The 18,517-nt window shown below is 48.3% G+C and overlaps 1 protein-coding gene across 2 annotated transcripts in view; it reads right to left on the minus strand.

Annotated features, from left to right (window-relative positions):
• Positions 1-18,517, minus strand: part of LOC119431365 (uncharacterized) — a 233,188-nt gene that overhangs the window by 83,756 nt on the left and 130,915 nt on the right. For both annotated transcript variants that reach the window (XM_049657258.1, XM_049657257.1), the window contains exon 5: positions 280-377. In XM_049657258.1, the coding sequence (XP_049513215.1) occupies positions 280-377 (98 nt within the window). The remainder of the gene's footprint in view (positions 1-279; positions 378-18,517) is intronic.

An 18,517-nucleotide genomic window follows, 5' to 3' on the forward strand; every position in this document is an offset into this window, starting at 1 on the left:
GTCATAACATGTTCATTACAAATCAAATTCCTTACCTTCCTAACCAATTAATAAACACACTACTCTTACTAATGCTTTGTTTACTGCAATGACGAGGAAGTAGGCTGGGCACACAGTGGAGCACCTCAGTGGACCGCTAAGCACGTGACTGGATGGTGGCAATCTGAGCTGTTCCGCTATCACAACTGCGTCTGCCACAGCCTGGCTGGCTCCCATAATAAACGTGGCGGCTCTTTGCCACTCAGCCACCACACAGTTATAGAGTGTGTGTAAGCCTACCCTTCAGCGATGGGATATTTCCGCGGTCGACCACGTTTCCGGATCACAGGAACGGGCTGCCCCGGCTCAAGACCCAATGCCAGCTCCTGGTCTTCCACCTGTCATTCAAAACAAGCAGCCTTTATGATTGTAGCCACTGAAAGGCCAGCTATTTGTCTTGCTCACATGACACAAAAATATAATAAATGACAAGTGAAACAATAAAGATAAAAACTTTCGACAATACAACCTGGAGTGAAGCAGCAAATTAAGTGCACAAATGCCTTTGAGGATCTAATCATTTCAAATAACCAATGCTGCTGCCCCTGCTACAATGGTTGGCTATAGAGTGGTGGCTTACAATTATGGTATCTGTCCTTAGTCCTAACATGCAGAAGCTCCGATTGAGCCCAATGAGACACTGCACAGGGTGTACTAACTATCACGCACCGTGAAATTGTAGAGCAACGTGAAAAACTCCTGATACAGCTTTCTGTTGCTCAATACGTGCTACATGAAAGTGTTTTTCCAAACATGAAAGAAACCTACGAGTACACGCTAAGTAGCTTGAGAGGCCAGTCGCACAGCAATTTTGCGTGTATTCGGGGGCTTCTTTCACGCTCGGAAAAACTTTTATGTAGCCCGTACTATTGAGCAACAGAAAGCTGTATTGGGAGTTTTTCATGTTGCTCTACAATTTTCTCATTCAGACTTTTCATCTAACTGTTATATTTGAGAGGTTGATTAATTAATTAAGACTAATTATGTAATTAGGCAGAATGCAAAAAATAATCTGAGTATCTTCAAGCGACGGCAAACAACATTACCTTGGCTCTGTCCACCTATGTGACATTTGCATATTTTAAAACCTTGGTGCATGATAGTTGGGACACCCTGTATAAAAATTGATCCTCCAAAAAACTACATGTCATGCTGCGCAGTGTTTCAAAACACACATTAACAGCAAGCACATGCACGACTGAGTTGAAAAATAATGCTTTGAAACTTAACATAAAGATTTGGAGCTCAATGATGCACAAAATCTTAGCCTGTGTGAATAGAGACACATGTTTGTTATTAAAAAGGATGTAAATAATCAACTTTCTAAGAGAGAATGCAACCACCAACAACTAGCTCCGACAGTCCATTCTGTGAGCCACCAATCTGGGTTATGAATGACAAGACATCAAGCTATGTTGCATTAAAATAATTTCTGTGGTAATAGCTTCCTAACACACATTAGGTTTTTTGTAATTGTTGGCAACTATCAAATCAAATTTTTAATTTCCATTTGCCTCCATTAAAAAAAAATTGAGGATCTTGTGTTGCGCCATTTCTGGTCAACTTTCCAAAGTAGCCCGAAATGTAGGCAGTCAACTCCTATTACCAACTTGTCACCCCTACTCGATAAATGCTGCTGCTTGTGAAAAAGTTCATTCACCCCTGTCCACAATCTCCCATGGTCTGGATCCACGTGGGACACTCGGCCATCTGACGCCATCCCCGGCTAATTTGATGTTACCCAGAAAAAACTAGAGAGATCACACAGCAGCAGTGAGTCATGCAAACAGAGCAGCATACAAGCCGACAATTTCACAAATTAATACATCAGAAGAAGACCATTTAGAAAGATTAGGACAAGAGTGTGTGCAGTGTGCTAAGAGAAAAAGTTCCAATTGCCGGCCCTTTCAATAAAGTTTATTTCTTCTTCCATGCACGCTTAACTGCGGAATACGTGAAAAACAACAAATCACACGAAACCGCAACAAGGTTTGAGACCGGGCTAGTTGGTAACGTGAGAAACTGACAGCACAACAAAAGAGATTGCACAGGAGAGGAGAATCGAGATGGTGCCATATTTTGTACAATGATTCTATGTGCATGAGAGCAGTTGACTAGCTGGAGTAAAGTATTTCTAACTATTTGAAGGCTACACAGTTATTCTATAGGAGTTTCAGGCAACTTCTGCTGCTGTCTTGCAAAGCAGTAATATTTGTTAAAATCTGTTGCTATCACAAAACACTATAACAGTGTGAGAGATTTGAAAAGAAGTAGATTCATGGATATTTGCTAAAGTGTCGTACAGAGCAGCAACATGATCCAAATGAGCTAGAGGCTGCAGTAAACTCGTCCTGACACCTCCCAGACAACACAAAAAATCCTGGAAAGACGCAAACATCCTAGATTCTTATGGGATGTACTGAGGAGGTCCACAGCACCATGCCTGCGATGAATTTTAAACACAACATCCACTGCTGAACTTATCGCAGGCCTGACGACATATATCCGAGCAACATCCTCAGAAAGATATCCTCAGGACATTGTTTCCAGGTGTGTTTATTTGGGAGCTACATGCTTGCCTGAACGAAATTGAAAATAAACAAAAACTAAATACAAATGGCACACTACTAAAAATCATTTATTTGTAGGTTATTATTATTATTATTATTATTGGTCGTGGTGTCCAAAGTGCACCTTCCACCAACGGCTCTCTTGAAGTGGCAAACATCAATCTCGAAGGCTATGCTATTGTCCTTGTGTAGGTGGTGCTGTGCCTGAGGTAGCGTGTTTGATGCCAAACTGCTTTTTGATGGTGGCCAAAAACAAAAACGCCAAATTTCTGAAATTTGAGAGCACATGAAAGCACACAAAAATCAAAACTGAGCTTTACAATATGGGTCCCCATATCCAAGCTGTGTCATCCATATATAATAACCCAATTTGTAAATAATTATTTGCCCTATAATTATAGTGTCAAACAGTAGTGCCTTGGAACACATCCTTACATCATCCCAAAATGGTCCTCTAATTATGTACCTACGAAAGAAGAAGGGGAACCGAGGGGCTCGATTTTGTTAATCACAACCACATAAAGCCAACAGACAATGAAGCCAGGGAAAGCATCGGGGAAATTAAGTGTGGTTGAAATTGGAATATAGAAAATGATGAAGAAAAGGGAAATGAAAGTGGACGAAAAGATAACTTGTTGCCGGCGGGAGCCGAACCCGCAACCTCCGCATTACGCGTGCATTGCGCTACCAATTGTGCTACGGCGACGGCCATCAATTCGTCCACTAACTTGGGTATTTATGTTCAGTAGATCTAGTCCTTATGTACCTAGTATTTTCTCAGTATCTGCTTGGGACGGACAAATGAACCTGATCAGGAGCCTTTTAGAATTAGGGCATCCTTAGGATGTACAAATATCCTGATGCCGACATCCCAAAGACTTACTAAAGATGCCTTTGCATTATCTGGGCTCTTTTTGCACAATACACAGGATTTGGGGACATTTCATTCAGTTTCCTTTTTTTTTCCAACACGTGGCGTATCGACCTTAAAGAATGAAAAATTCCCGCCACGATGTGTGCCATGATGCCCAACTAAAGCAAACACAATAAAAAGAAGAACACTCTGAGACTCTTGCTTCACCTCGGTACTTCGAAACGAGTGCGCTTATGTATCAGTCTTATCTCGAAGACAGCCAGATACTTGCTCGACTGGCAATGAATGGACTATTTCGCTAGGCATCTGGTCAGACAACTCGTCAGAATTCCAGATGAGATGTCTGGCCAAGATAGTGGCACCCACAAAGCTACCGTTGAATATTTCTTTTCTTGAGTGTGTTTCTTCTTTATTTGTGCGCCACTGTGGTTGTGGGCTTGTGTATACGTCAGCATTCTGTCTTATGGGTTTACTACAGAACCGGCGTGATGCCTTCTTTAAGAGGAAGCTTTATAGCTTGGGCCTATTTCCAATGCTGGCTACTCAAATAAATGCAAAACGCAGAAATGCTTTTGTGAGAAAACCGCTGAACCAACTTGAATTAAATCTGTTGCATTTAGGAGACAAAGTTAAATTACTGTGACTGCAGCAAATAGAATTTAAAGTTAGGACATGGAATTTTTTACAGGAATTGCCAGAAATCGGTAAACTTGAAAAGAAAAAAAAGTAGAAGCACAAAGTTTACAAATCCGTAACTCAGCATCAAAACAAATATTGCATTTCTATAAACTGCATTCGTTGGAGCACTTAAAGTGGACAAGTTTGATGTATAAATTCAGAACTCATGTGAATTTGTTAGAATTTTTGAAGGGGTTTGCAAATGTCATATATTCTCAAATTAGTGGTCTCTTGCAGGGTGGTGTATGATCATTTTTGTCTAGTTTAGATGTATTATTAGGTGCAGTTTACAGAACTGTGATATCGCTTTTAGTTGCTGAAGTACACAGTTATATACTTCAAGTTTTGTTTTTGAAATTTTACAATTTTTCTTAATTTTTGTAAAAATAAAGTTGACAACCTAAATTTAAAAAAAAAAATCGCCTTTTGAAATCACTACATCTTGACTTTTTCTTCCAGATTCAGCATAACTCATAAAATTCGGTGCAGTAGTTGCCCAGAAAGATTACTGCCGATTTTCCATGTCATTACATAGGCTGAAACTTCCCCTTAAGAGGAAGCTTTAGCTCAGGGCCTCCTATCAAAATACATGGGAAATAAGAAATTGTTTTCCTCGGTAACCATTGCACCAAATGTGATGAGGTTTGTTGCATTTAAAAGAAAGAAAACTGACTGGCCATCCTGGCCCTGCGAAAGTGGATGTACAGCAAAGCTGTTCAAGACCACCACTACAATTGCTCAGGGGGGTATGCAATGCTTTATTGCTTTAGAGTAATGGTAGTGTAGTGAAGAAGAGGGACGATGCAGTGGGCCATCTTTACCAGCGCTGTCTAGTGGGTCAGTCTCTCCAGCGCATCGCTCGGACTACGCCGCTCGCGCTCGCGGTTCCCTGAACTGATCGGACGGTCAGCCCTAACGCTTGCGTGCAATAAACGCCTTTACAAGTGGTGGAGAGTGCTACGCTCGAACGCATCCTGGAGCTTCGATCCCGTACCCTCTCTTCAACCATATCTCAGGACGCATCTCAGCCGACGACCCAGCAAACGCCTCCTACACCCTCCGTCGTGTGCTCTGGTCTACCTCGCCACAAGGATCCTCCTGTTTTCAGCGGCACAGACGACAACGACGTGGAGGACTGGCTGTCCACGTACGAGCGAGTAAGCATCGTCAATATATGGGACGATGCCGCGAAACTAAGCAACGTGCTCTTTTACCTCGCCGGCGTGGCCAGCCTCTGGTACAACAACCACGAGACGGAAATTCCTACATGGTCCGCGTTCAGGACCTCGTTAATAGCTGTGTTTGGTCGTCCTGCTGCGCGCAAGGTGCGAGCAGAATCCCGCTTGCGAGAACGAGCCCAACAGCCAGGAGAGTCCTTCACTAGCTATATCGAAGATATCCTGGACTTGTGTAAGCGCGTGGACGCGACGATGTCGGAATCAGACAAAATCAGAAACGTTATGAAGGGAATCGAGGACGCCGATTTCAACATGCTGCTCGCCAAGAACCCCCAATCCGTCACAGAGATTGTTACGTTATGCCAAAGTTACGAGGAGCTACGTAGGCAGCGCTCATTGACTCGTCGGTCTTCCTCACGCGACGAACACATCGCTGGTCTGGCTACCACCTTCGACCAGACCGCACTGCTTGCGGAAATGACGGCATTCATTCGGGAGGAAGTAGCGCGCCAACTCTCCTTGGTGCCCTTCGCTCAGCCGCCGAATGTGCCACAGCCCGCTTCGACTATCGTGTCTCCGCTCTGCCGCGCCATCGAGCAAGAAATCGCCGACGTATTGCCCATTCAACGCCACCATGTTCCTGCGCCTGTGCCACTGAGCTACACCGAGGTCGTGGCTCCACCCCAACAGTCTCTGGCACCAGCACCGCTCAGCTACGCTGAAGTCGTCGCGAGGCCCCACCCACTCTCTGCGCCTGTGCCCCTCACTTATGCCGACGTCGTGGCTAGGCCACCAGTGCAGCCCGCTATACAGTCATATCACCAGCCGCTCCATACAGGGCGTGCTCCGACGTGGGCGGGACCAGCCACAGCGAACCGGTGGCGTACGTCTGACAACCGGCCTATATGCTTTGCCTGCGGCTACGCCGGTCACGTGGCTCGTTTCTGTAATCGTGTGCAGCCGCCCCAGCGTTGCATCATCCATGCCAAACCGTTCGCCCCGTCCATCTTACGACCCACCTTCCGGTGTGTCACCGACATACCGCCCGCCGCCGAACACCCGCCGTTCCCCATCTCCACGCCGGCGCTCGTTATCACCGATGCGGCCTCATCCCGTCACTCGGGATGAGGAAAACTAACAGTCGCAGTCCAAGAGGCAAGGGCTGCGTCAACGTCGAAGTGCACAAGTCCTCATTGCAGCCCATTAAATGTGATAGACGTGTTTGTCGACGGTGTCCGCGCGTCTGCACTCGTGGACACAGGAGCAGCCATATGTGTTATGGACGCTACACTTTGCCGCTTACTTCGTAAAGTCACGACGCCCCTGTCCGGACTATCCCTTCGCACAGCCAGTGCTCAGCATATTCGACCCTTGGCGTCTTGCACTGCTCGTGTAGAAATTCAGGACGTTGTCTACGCCATAGAATTCTTCATCCTTTCCTCCTGCTCTCACGATGTCATCCTCAGCTGGGATTTTCTCTCGCGCCACAATGCGGTTATCGATTGCGCACGGGCCGAAATAGAACTATCGCCGCTGCTAGACTGACGCTCCGCCGCTTTCCAGGAAACTGATCGTTGAAGCCGACACTCAGGTTGCTCCCAACGCCTCAATGATCGTGTCCATGCGCTGCAGTGGCCTCTGGGACGCCATTGCATTACTTTCGCCGTCTGACCGTTTCCTCGCACGGAAGGGCCTGTTGCTACCGTTTGCGACCGTGGACATCATCGAGGGCACTAGCACAATTTTCGTTTGTAACCCGTGCCCACACCCTGTCATGCTGCTCCGAGGAGAATGTGTTGGTACTGTGGAAGCCATCGACGACGTGCAAGTTATCGACGTGCCCGACTACCCGAATTGCGCCCCCTACCGTACGCTCAGTGCTGTTTCTACCTCTGACGCATTGCCCAGAGATGTATTTGGTTCTTCCATCGCTGGAACCCTTACAGCGGCGCAGCGTTCCCAGCTGCTGTCCCTCTTGGAAGAATTTCGTTCGTCTTACGACGTGGCGCAAGCTTCCTTGGGTCGGACTTCAACTGTAACGCACCACATCGACACTGGCTCTCACCCACCATTGCGACAACGCCCGTATCGCGTTTCTGCCAGCGAACGTCGTGTGATTACCGAGCAAGTCGACGACATGCTTCGGCGCGACGTAATTCAACCTTCGAAAAGTCCATGGGCTTCTCCTGTCGTACTTGTTACAAAGAAGGACGGCTCCGTAAGGTTTTGCGTTGATTATCGCCGGCTGAACAAGATCACTCGCAAGGATGTCTATCCTCTGCCACGCATAGACGACGCAATTGACTGCCTGCAAGGAGCCGAGTTCTTTTCATCTCTGGATTTGCGCTCCGGGTATTGGCAAGTGCCTATGGAAGAAGTCGATCGACCGAAAACAGCCTTTAGCACGCCCAACGGCTTGTACGAGTTTAACGTCATGCCTTTTGGACTCTGTAATGCGCCCGCGACATTCGAGCGCATGATGGACACAATTCTGCGAGGCTTAAAGTGGCACACATGTTTGTGCTATCCTGACGACATTGTAGTTTTCGCGCCCGACTTCCCCACGCACCTTGAACGCCTCCGGCGTGTTTTGACGTGTTTATCGAACGCCGGCCTATAATTAAACATAAAGAAGTGCCAATTTGCTGCACGGCGACTCACGATACTTGGCTATGTCGTATCCAAGGACGGAATTCTCCCCGACCCCGACAAACTTCGCGCCGTTGCTGAATTCCCCAAGCCAACGTCCATCAAAGAATTGCGCAGTTTTATCAGTCTATGCTCATACTTCAGTGCTTCATTCGGAATTTCGGCGCCATCATATCGCCCCTTACGAAGCTCCTAGGGAGCAACGGGCTCCTCACCTCGTGGTCATCAGAGTGCGACGAGGCGTTCATGAGTCTTCGTCGTTTGCTGACTTCCCCCCCAATTTTGCGCCACCGCGACCCGACGGCCCCTACAGAGGTCCACACAGATGCCAGCGGTGTTGGCCTTGGCGCTGTCCTCGCGCAACGCAAGCAAGGGTTCCCTGAGTATGTCGTCGCTTATGCCAGCCGAACGCTTACGAAAGCCGAGAACAATTACACCGTGACAGAAAAAGAATGTCTCGCGATCATCTGGGCTCTTACTAAGTTTCGGCCATATTTGTATGGCCGCCCATTTGATGTCATCACGGACCACCACGCACTATGTTGGCTGGCGTCATTGAAAGATCCGTCCGGTCGTCTTGCCACATTGGGCGCTTCGCCTGCAAGACTACGACATCCGCGTACTCTACCGCAGCGGACGACAGCACTCACACGCCGATGCCCTCTCGCGCTCTCCCTTGGCTGACAACAATATATCTGAGTTGACTGTGTCTTCCATCGAACTTCGCACCATCGCTTCCGAGCAGCGCAAGGACCCCTGGATTGCGTCGCTTATAGGCTGGCTCTCTGATCCATCGACCAGGTCAACAACCCGTGCGTTGCGCCGTCAAGCTCACCATTTCGCCATTCACGACGACCTGCTTCACCAGCGAAATTACAGCTCCGACGGCCGCCAGTGGTTGTTAGTAGTGCCTCGCAGCCTGTGTTCCGAAATATGCGCAGCTTTCCACGCCGATCCCCAGTGTGCCCACTCTGGCATTTTCAAAACTTACCAGCGCCTTCAACAGCGGTACTACTGGCGAGGGATGTACAGCTACGTTCAAAAGTTCGTACGCTCTTGTCCCGATTGCCAGCGCCGGAAATCTTCACCTCGCCTCTCTCCAGCTGGGCTGCAATCTTTACCTTGCCCCACCCGGCCCTTTGGGCGCGTCGGTATAGATTTGTACGGGCCCCTTCCCATGACATCGGCTGGAAACCGCTGGGCCATTGTGGCGGTTGACCACCTTACGCGATACGCCGAAACTGCGGTGCTTCTGGCAGCTACAGCGCGTGACGTTGCCTCCTTCCTGCTTCGTCGATTCATCCTACGTCATGGGCCACCCCAGGAGCTGCTCAGTGACCGCGGACGTGTCTTCCCTCTCCGAAGTAGTTGAAGCTATTCTCAAAGAGTGCCACGTTGTTCAACGCACAACGACAGCGTACCATCCTCAAACCAATGGACTCACGGAACGGTTCAACCGTACGCTCGGCGACATGCTCTCAATGTACGTCTCCTCCGACCACACAAACTGGGACGCCATTCTGCCCTTCGTCACCTACGCGTACAATACCGCTACGCAGAGCACTACTGGTTTTTTGCCATATTTCTTATTGTATGGCCGGCACCCATCGCACACCATCGACACAATGCTACCATACCGGCCCGACGCATCTGAATGTGCGCCCATTTCTGATACGGTGAGACATGCCGAAGAATGCCGCGACCTCGCCCGGGCTTTTACCTCCAATGACCAAGAGCGCCAGAAGAACACTCGCGGTGGCACCACCTCTCCGCCCACCTTTCTTCCTGGAGCGCTCGTGTGGCTCTCAGTTCCTTCCGCGGCACCTGGTTTGTCTTCCAAGTTAATGCCTAAGTATGAAGGTCCCTACCGCATCGTCAAGCGTGCATCACCCGTCAACTATGTGATTGAGCCCGTTGAACCATCTTCCGACATGCGCCGTCGCGGACGCGACATTGTCAACGCCGAGCGCCTCAAGCCGTATTATGATCCCCTAATAGTGACGAACTGTTAGGTCGCCGGACGGCTCCCTTTTTCGTCCCCGGGGTAATTGTAGTGAAGAAGAGGAACGATGCAGTGGGGCATCTTTACCAGCGCTGTCTAGTGGGTCAGTCTCTCCAGCGCATCGCTCGGACTACGCCGCTCGCGCTCGCGGTTCCCTGAACTGATCGGACGGTCAGCCCTAATGCTTGCGTGCAATAAACGCCTTTACAGTAGTAATAATTTTGACAGCACGCCGCTGCCCATAGCGGTGCTGCAATAACACTGAAACCAGTTGCTAGGATGGTTCTTTTGTATACTAGGGACATCACCTCGCAAGCTACCGTCGGCGTAATCTTTACCGGGAAACGTATGCAGGGAGTGCTACATGCTTCACATTGTTATCAGGAGCACCTTATCATTAATTATGTGGTTTGGATGATTATTTTGTGCTTGTTTTTTATTGAAGTGTATGCTGTTCTGTATGTTCTACGCGTGATTCCAAAGAATGCATGCACTGTTCGCTTCACTTTGTTTACTGCTTGAAGCCTCGACCTTACGGGGGTGCGAGCCACTGGTCCTGGCCTTGCACTGCCGCCAACATAAGCCCACCTTTCTGCCGACAGACGAGACACGAAAAATGCCGACCAACTAGAGGCACTGTAAAGGCAATGTAAACTTGAGGACAATGTAAAAATTTTTAGCTAGTAACTGTTGGTTGCGAATCTTTTATTTAGGCTGTCAATTTTTAATAAAAATTGACAAAAACTGCTAATTTTCAGAAAAATGAAACTATGATGCTTACAACTCTGTAACTCAGCAATGAAAAGTGATATCAAAATTCTGTAAATTGCACCTAAGAGTACATCTAAAGCGGACAAAATTGATATTTTCTACATGGCTTTCTAATAGACCACCAATTTAGGAGTAGAACTTTTGCAAAACCCTTATAAACAATATAAAAATTCACGTAAGATACATATTGACATATTAAATTTGTCTGCCTTGGGTGCTCTAATGGCTGCAGTTTACAAAACTGCGGTATCTCTCCTAGGTGCAGAGCTACGAATTTGTAAACTTCGTGCTTCTATTTTCTTCTTTTTCTTAACTTTTTTTTTATTTCTGAAAATTCCATAAAAAAATTTTCAGGCCTTAAATCGAAATTTCGCTTCCAACAGTCATTAGAATTTAGCTTTCTCAAATGCAATGCATTTCATTAAGATCGACCCTGTGGTTATCTCAGAAAAGCGTTTCTGCCTTTTACATGTATTTAAATAGGTGGCATAAGAGTTGGGCACGAAAAGCTTCCTCTTAAAGGCACGCTCAAACGATTTTGACAATTTTGCACAAACATACCGAGTCATTAGGGTAGGTCCTTCTGATCATTAGGTGATATGTTCAAGCCCTCCAAAAAGCATGTAATTTATTACAAAGTTTTAAAACTGTAAATCGCTACTAATCGCAGCGGTGCCACTCCGCTAAGTTTTCATTTTTAGCAGCCCCGCCCCAGACACAAGTAGATCACAGAGCATGATCGAATGCTGGAACAAGGTAGAAAATGACATATAGTTTCATTGTCTGTGCGCGCGAGTAGACGACGTGGCAACAAGCAGACGAAACGGAAGTATATCTCTCTTGCTACGGTACGAGGTAAAACAAAAACACGCAGACATTCAGTTTGTATGTTTTATTATTTCTCTACACTTAAATTCATCTATTGAAGCAATAGATTAAACAAATAACTGATATTGCCTTGAATTATTCTCGAAGTCATGGGTCACTGAAAGTGACGTCACAGCACAATGATGCATGTAGCGATCTTGCGATAAATACGTCAACCTTCTGGCTTGGAGCACAGCGCCCATGAGGAGAAGAGCCATGGACGAAGGAGAGCAAATGGTGTTTGGTTTGAAATTTCAGCTCTTTCCACGGTGCGTAGCGATGTAATACTTAGCAGACACGATCGTTAATGCGCATTGCATGAACTGCGCTTGTCAGCTAAATATGGCCAGACTTGCTAAGGGGCCCTTTAACGACACTGCGTTAGAGACTGTACATTCAAAGAAGTATTTACACGTTTATATTACCACTAATCTCACCTGGTCAACCTATAAGGACATTACTAATAATGCAGATCAAACTTGGGGTTATTTGCTCCGCTACTTCTATAATGCACCATCCTCTCTGAAGTTACTATTATAGAAAACTAAAATATGAAAAAAAATTGAGTATGCATCAGCCGTATCAGATTCCATTACCTCAATTACCTCATTAGAACTTTAAAAAATTACTCCACTCGATTTATAACTTAAACATGATCAAACCACTAGTTTAACCGGAAATCAAACTAACATATTGGATTTCCACCTCTTAAATATCTCCATATTGGTACGGTGAAGGGAAAGAAGTAGGGAACACTAACGAGAGAAAGACTAAGACTCTGGCCGTTGCCTGAACACCATATACTTCGCTTGTAAATATACAATCTTCTACACTCATGGGCCTGCTTTCTTCCTGCAACATTTTGGTGGAGGTGCTGGGTATCGATCCCAGTACCTCTCGCAGCGGACGTCATCGACCTGCCGCCACAATGGCAGATCAACTGACACAACCGACAACACCTCAGTAGTCTATGCCTACGGTCATCCTCACTCATCCGCGGGACCCGGAGACATTTCGTGGCATGGACAACGCCGATGTCGAGGACTGACTTTCGATGTACGAGCGAGTGTGCGACAACAACAGGTGATATCCAACAATGATGCTAGCAAACCTCATGTTTTATCTGAGAGGAACTGCGTAGCAATGGTATGATAAGCATGAAGCTGACCTAACAAGCTGGGATGTCTGCAAAGAAAAAATGCGAGACCTGTTTGGCACACCTGTCGGCCATCAGTTGGCAGCAAAAAAAGAACTTGCATGCCGCGCTCAGATGTCCATAGAATCCTATGTCATGTACATACAGGATGTGCTGGCTCTCTGCCGCAAGGCTGATAACAACATGACCGAGGCAGACAAGATTGGTCACATGCTAAAAGGTATTGCAGACGACGCCTTCAATATCCTGATGTGTAAGGATTGTGCCACTGTGGATGCAATTATAAAGGAGTGCCGGCGCTTCGAACAAGCGAAAGGCCGCCGCGTCCCTTAAAATTTCAACAGATTGCCCAATACCGCCGCGACGTCTTCATGCGAAGACCCGCTGCGGTTCGTTCAGCCGACAGGACCGGAAGATGTAACGCGTATTGTTCGCCGTGAGCTTGAGGCCATGGCTCCGGCTCCAATTCGTTCCGACTGTTGGGAAAGTGTGCCCGCTATCTCGCTTATACAAGCGGTCGTTCGGGAGGAAATAGCGAGTTTGGGCATTCCATCTCTCTGCTCGGTCTGCCATACGAACACCTACCAAATTTCTCCGGGCGCTCGCTCCCAGACGCAAAGTTTTCTATCACTCCGCCGCAACCCCGCTGACTGGCGCACAGCGGATGACAGACCCATCTGTTTTAATTGTTCCGGTATTGGACACATCGCCCGTCATTGCCGTAACTACTGGTCATCGTCTCCTCGGTGGTCGTCTCCGAGTCGCTACCGCCAAGTACCAGGCAATCGCACTTTCTCGCCCTACACGCCGCCTAGGAACATCAACGCCGACAATGCTCCACCAAGATCCAGCCGCTCTCCGTCTCCACAAGGCCGTCGGTCCCGTTTGCCTCTCGTTCACCGCTCTTCGTTCCCATCTGCAACCAGTCGCTTCCCTTCAGGAAACAAGGGGGTGCAGCTCCCAGAGGTGAAGCTGCAATTCCGACCCGGCCCACATATCCTCTGTTGACCCTGCCTACACGTGGAAACCTACTGGACATTGAAGTTGATGGTGTCCCTGTTACATATCTCATTGACACAGGAGTGCAGCTTTCAGTTATGAATGCTGCTCTCCGCCGAAGGCTCAAAAAGGTTCTGACGCCCGCCATACAGTGCCCTGTGCGAGTCGCCGATGGGAGTACTTCGCCTGTTCTTGGAATGTGCACAGCATGTGTGACCATTGCGGGCCATTATAGTGTTGTTTTATTTATCGTCCTTGAGCACTGGCCATACAACCTAATTCTCGGCCTCGACTTCCTTTCGAAACACTCTGCCCAAATTGACTTCCGCAGGTGCTGTACAGCTGGATCTGCCGCTTCCTGCCGACGCAACAACTTGTGCTTCACCCCGCTTATGTTCTGCTGAGTTTGCAAGGCTGTCTCCACAGGTGGCTACAAATGTCCTCCTGACACCCTGTCCTCGCGTACCTGATGGCGAGTACGTCGTGTCGCCGCTTACTGACGTGGTTTTGTCATGCCATATTGCCCTACCGAGCACCTTAATCCAGATCCTCGAAAACTGCGCTCGCGTGCCCATCCTCAATTTTGGATTTTCGACGCATGTGCTGCCACACGGTATTGCCATCGCACTTATCACTCCTTTGGAAGAATTTGAGATTTCTTCTTTGGCATGCGAATCCTTCGTCAGTACCAACGCACCTTTGTCACCCACTCCTTCATGCTCAACGCCTGAAGACAATGTTTGTAAGATGATTGGCCCTGACCTTCCTTCCGAGCAAACAACAGCTCTTCGTCACCTCCTGTCATCTTATCGGGATATCTTTGATTTGGATGACCATCGACTTGGTCAGACATCTGTTGTCACGCATCGCATCAACACCGGTGACGCCAGCCCCATTCATAGGCGGCCATATTGTGTCTCTGCAACAGAAAGGGCCATAATCCAGAAAGAGGTTGACAAGATGATGGACAAGGACATCATTTAACCTTCCAGTAGCCCGTGGGCATCACCGGTTGTCTTAGTAAAGAAAAAAGACGACTCGTGGCGCTTCTGCATTTACTACCGTCGCCTCAACAAGATAACAAAAAAGGATGTTTATCCCCTGCCTCACACTGACGACGCTCTTGACTGCCTTCACGGATCCCAATACTTTTCATCAATTGACCTCCGCTCCGGCTATTGGCACATTAGCGTCAACGAGATGGACCGCGAGAAAACCGCCTTCGTCACACCGGACGGTCTGTACCAATTTAAAGTCATGCCCTTTGGATTATGCAATGCGCCAGCTACATTCGAGCGCATGATGGACTCTCTCCTGCGCGGCTTGAAGTGGTCTACATGCCTGTTACCTCGACGATGTGATAGTGTTTTCATCGAACTTTGAGAGCCACCTGAGGCGCCTCACGACCATACTCTCAGTGTTTCGCAGGGCTGGCCTTCAGCTAAACTCCTCCAAGTGCCATTTTGGTCGCCGTGAAATTACCATGCTCAGTCGTTTCGTAAGCGCTGCCGGAATCCAACCTGATCCACAGAAAGTCCACACCGTGCGAAATTTTCCTGTACCTTGTTCAACAAACGATGTTCATAGTTTTCTGGGCTTATGCTCTTATTGCCGGCGATTTGTGAAAAAATTTGCCGACATCTCTCGCCCTCTCACTGACCTTCTTAAGAAAGATGTCTCTTTCTCTTGGGGACCAATGCAGGAGCAAGCCTTCTCTACCCTGATCTGCCTTACAACTTCCCCGATTCTGTCACACTTTGACACTTCTGCATCCACTGAAGTACGAACTGACGCGAGTGGTTATGGCATCGGCGCTGTCCTCGCTCAACATCAACAGGGCCACGACCGTGTCATCGTAACGCCAGCCACCTTCTTTCCACGCCCAAGCGAAATTACTCCATCACTGCGAGGGAATATCTAGCGCTCGTATGGGCGGTCGTGAAATTTCGGCCGTACCTTTTCGGTTGGAGCTTCTGCGTCATAACCGACCATCACACCCTCTGCTGGCTCTCCTCTTTGAAGGACCCAACTGGACGACTTGCACGTTGGGCATTGCGTCTACAAGAATATACATTTTCTATTATGTATAAGTCAGGGCGCCTGCATAAAGACGCTGACTGCCTGTCCTGCAATTCCGTGGATCAACCGGACAATGCCGATTCAGACTCAGACATCAGTATTCTGTCCCTCTCCGCTTTTTCCACATTGGCGATGAGCAATGCCAAGATCCTGCTCTTCGAACACTTATGGAATGCCTAAGCTCCTCGCCTAATGACCCGTCTCTGTGGATGTTCACCTTGCGCGATGGAACATTACGCCGTCGTAGTGTTCGTCCAGATGGCCAGGAATTACTCCTAGTCGTTCCAAAGCACCTTAGACTGGCCGTGCTCTAGCAACTTCACGACGCTCCTACTGCTGGACATCTTGGCATCAATCGTACTTACGACCGCCTGCGGCGCCGCTTCTTCTGGCCCGGCATTTATCACTCTCTGCGCCATTATGTCACTTCTTGTGACCTGTGTCAGCGCCGGAAGACGCCGGCTATGCCTCCTGCTGGTTTGCTTCAACCAATTGATACCCCTACAGAGCCCTTCTTCCGTGTGGACCTCGACCTCCTTGGCCCCTTTCCAATTCCATGAAAGGAAACAAATGGATTGCTGTAGCAACAGATTATGCCACGAGATATGCCATTACACGAGCGATGCCAACCAGCTGCGCTACAGATGTCGCCAACTTCTTACTATACGATGTCATCCTGCACCACAACGCCCCTCGCCAGTTACTCACGATCGCGGCCTGCTACTTTCTCTCGAAGGTCGTCGATGATCTGCTCCGGTCCTGTTCTACATAACACCAACTTGCTACCGCATACCACCCTCAAACGAATGGCCTCACCGAACGACTCAACCGCACCTACCTGAAATGCTGGCCATGTACGTTCCCGACGATCACCGCAACTGGACGTCGCTTTACAAACCATACATCTTTCTCGCATACACTCGTCCCGTCACGACACTGCCGTATTCTCCCGGGAATTTTACCTTTTCTGCTGCGCCCGCGACGCCACCTTGCCCTTCAACACTTTGCTACCTTCCGCAGTACCACCCCCAGCACTGGTTACGCTCGCAATGCTATTGCCTTAGCCGCCCAGGCCCCTAGAGGTCACCCGTCATCGCCTCACAGTCGAGCAATCTTTTCAAAAGTGACGCTACGACCTTCGGCATCGAGACCACAATTTTTCGCCTGTTCCCTCGTTCTTCTCTGGACACCTTCACGTCACATCAGCTTGTCGGAAAAACTACTTTTACCGTTATTCTGGTCCAATACCAGATCTTACGACAACTGTCCAATGTGACATACGTGATTGCCCCAGTTGGTCAGCCTTCATGCCTCCCAACGCCACCAGCGATGTTGTCACGTTGCCAGGCTCAGCCCTGGTGTCCCCCATGTAAGCGACTCCTATAACCTGCACCGGGACGGAGCTAACCCCACTGTGAGGTTGATGTTACGGTGAAGGGAAGAAGAAGGGAACACTAATGAGAGAAAGACAAGACTCTGGCCGTTGCCTGAATGCCATATATCACAAGGTATTGATCACCTTTAATAAAGTAGGCATCAACTCTAGTCATGTTAATTTTTATGCTCTCTTTTTGCTACGCACATCCCTTGAATTAAATCACCTTCTCACAGAACACTAAACAATACTCATAATTGCCAGTTTCATGCAACATTAACTAGCATTGAGTAACCTGAATTCGTTAATTATGACTACATTAGTTTTTAATTCCTTGCCATATCAGGTTTGCAAGCCTGCTCCTTGCTTTAACCTTTCCTGTAACTGTATATATGTTTTCAAATCAATAATAATAATATCAAGTAATACTGCATTGCAATATTCATAAACCTGCCTTCCTATTTCACATTGACATTTTTTTTTTATTGCGATAGCAATTATATGGACACATTGAACCGGTTTTTGGCCGTCGGCGTCGGCGGCGTCGTTGCCGTCGTCGCCGTGAGGTTCCCTATAGATAAATCTTCGCCGCGCGCCGTATGCCCGAGAGGAAGCGTGCGGGAAGCGCGCTATCACGGAGAGCGAACGCACTCAATCTCCCACGCGCAAGCAAGGAAGCAGAAAGCCAGCGCCGGAGGAGCGGGGGGGGGGGCACTTCTCTGCCAACACCGCGCTCGTCGCTCGCTTCGCACCGTCTCTTATCTCCACACGCCTCTGACCCTTTAAGCGCCGTGAATTTGCCGCTCAGTTTCCCGTTGAAGCGATAGACCGCACGTACCTTCGCCCGCTGCGGCGTATGCTTGCTTGCCAGCGTTTTGACAGTCGTTGTCTGCTGTCAATCAGTGTGATCTCTTCGTGTTTGTGCACGACTCACACCACGCTTGTTCATTCAGTTCATAGATATTCGGGCCACATTTTCCAACGCCGCTACACACGCAATGCTGCCCGGATCGGCAGTGCAGCGCTACAGGTGTGTCCCTTCGCACCGCGCTGCCCACGGGAAGCGCTTCTCACAACACCACACCGTTTCACACGCGCCTTCTCGTGGTCATCGAGTCTCTCTTCATGTCGGTCTACTTACGCCGCAGCACACCTTCTTACTTAATCAGCTCATGTTACTACAAGTCATATTGCTACCAAAGCCGCTCACCTTACTTCGTATGACATTGCTGTGTTGCTATCGCATTCATTGCTTCGCCCTTAGGCGAAACTGTGACATT

The sequence above is a fragment of the Dermacentor silvarum genome, chromosome 10 (genome assembly GCF_013339745.2).
Source record: "Dermacentor silvarum isolate Dsil-2018 chromosome 10, BIME_Dsil_1.4, whole genome shotgun sequence".
NCBI classification, from domain to species: Eukaryota; Metazoa; Arthropoda; class Arachnida; order Ixodida; family Ixodidae; genus Dermacentor; species Dermacentor silvarum.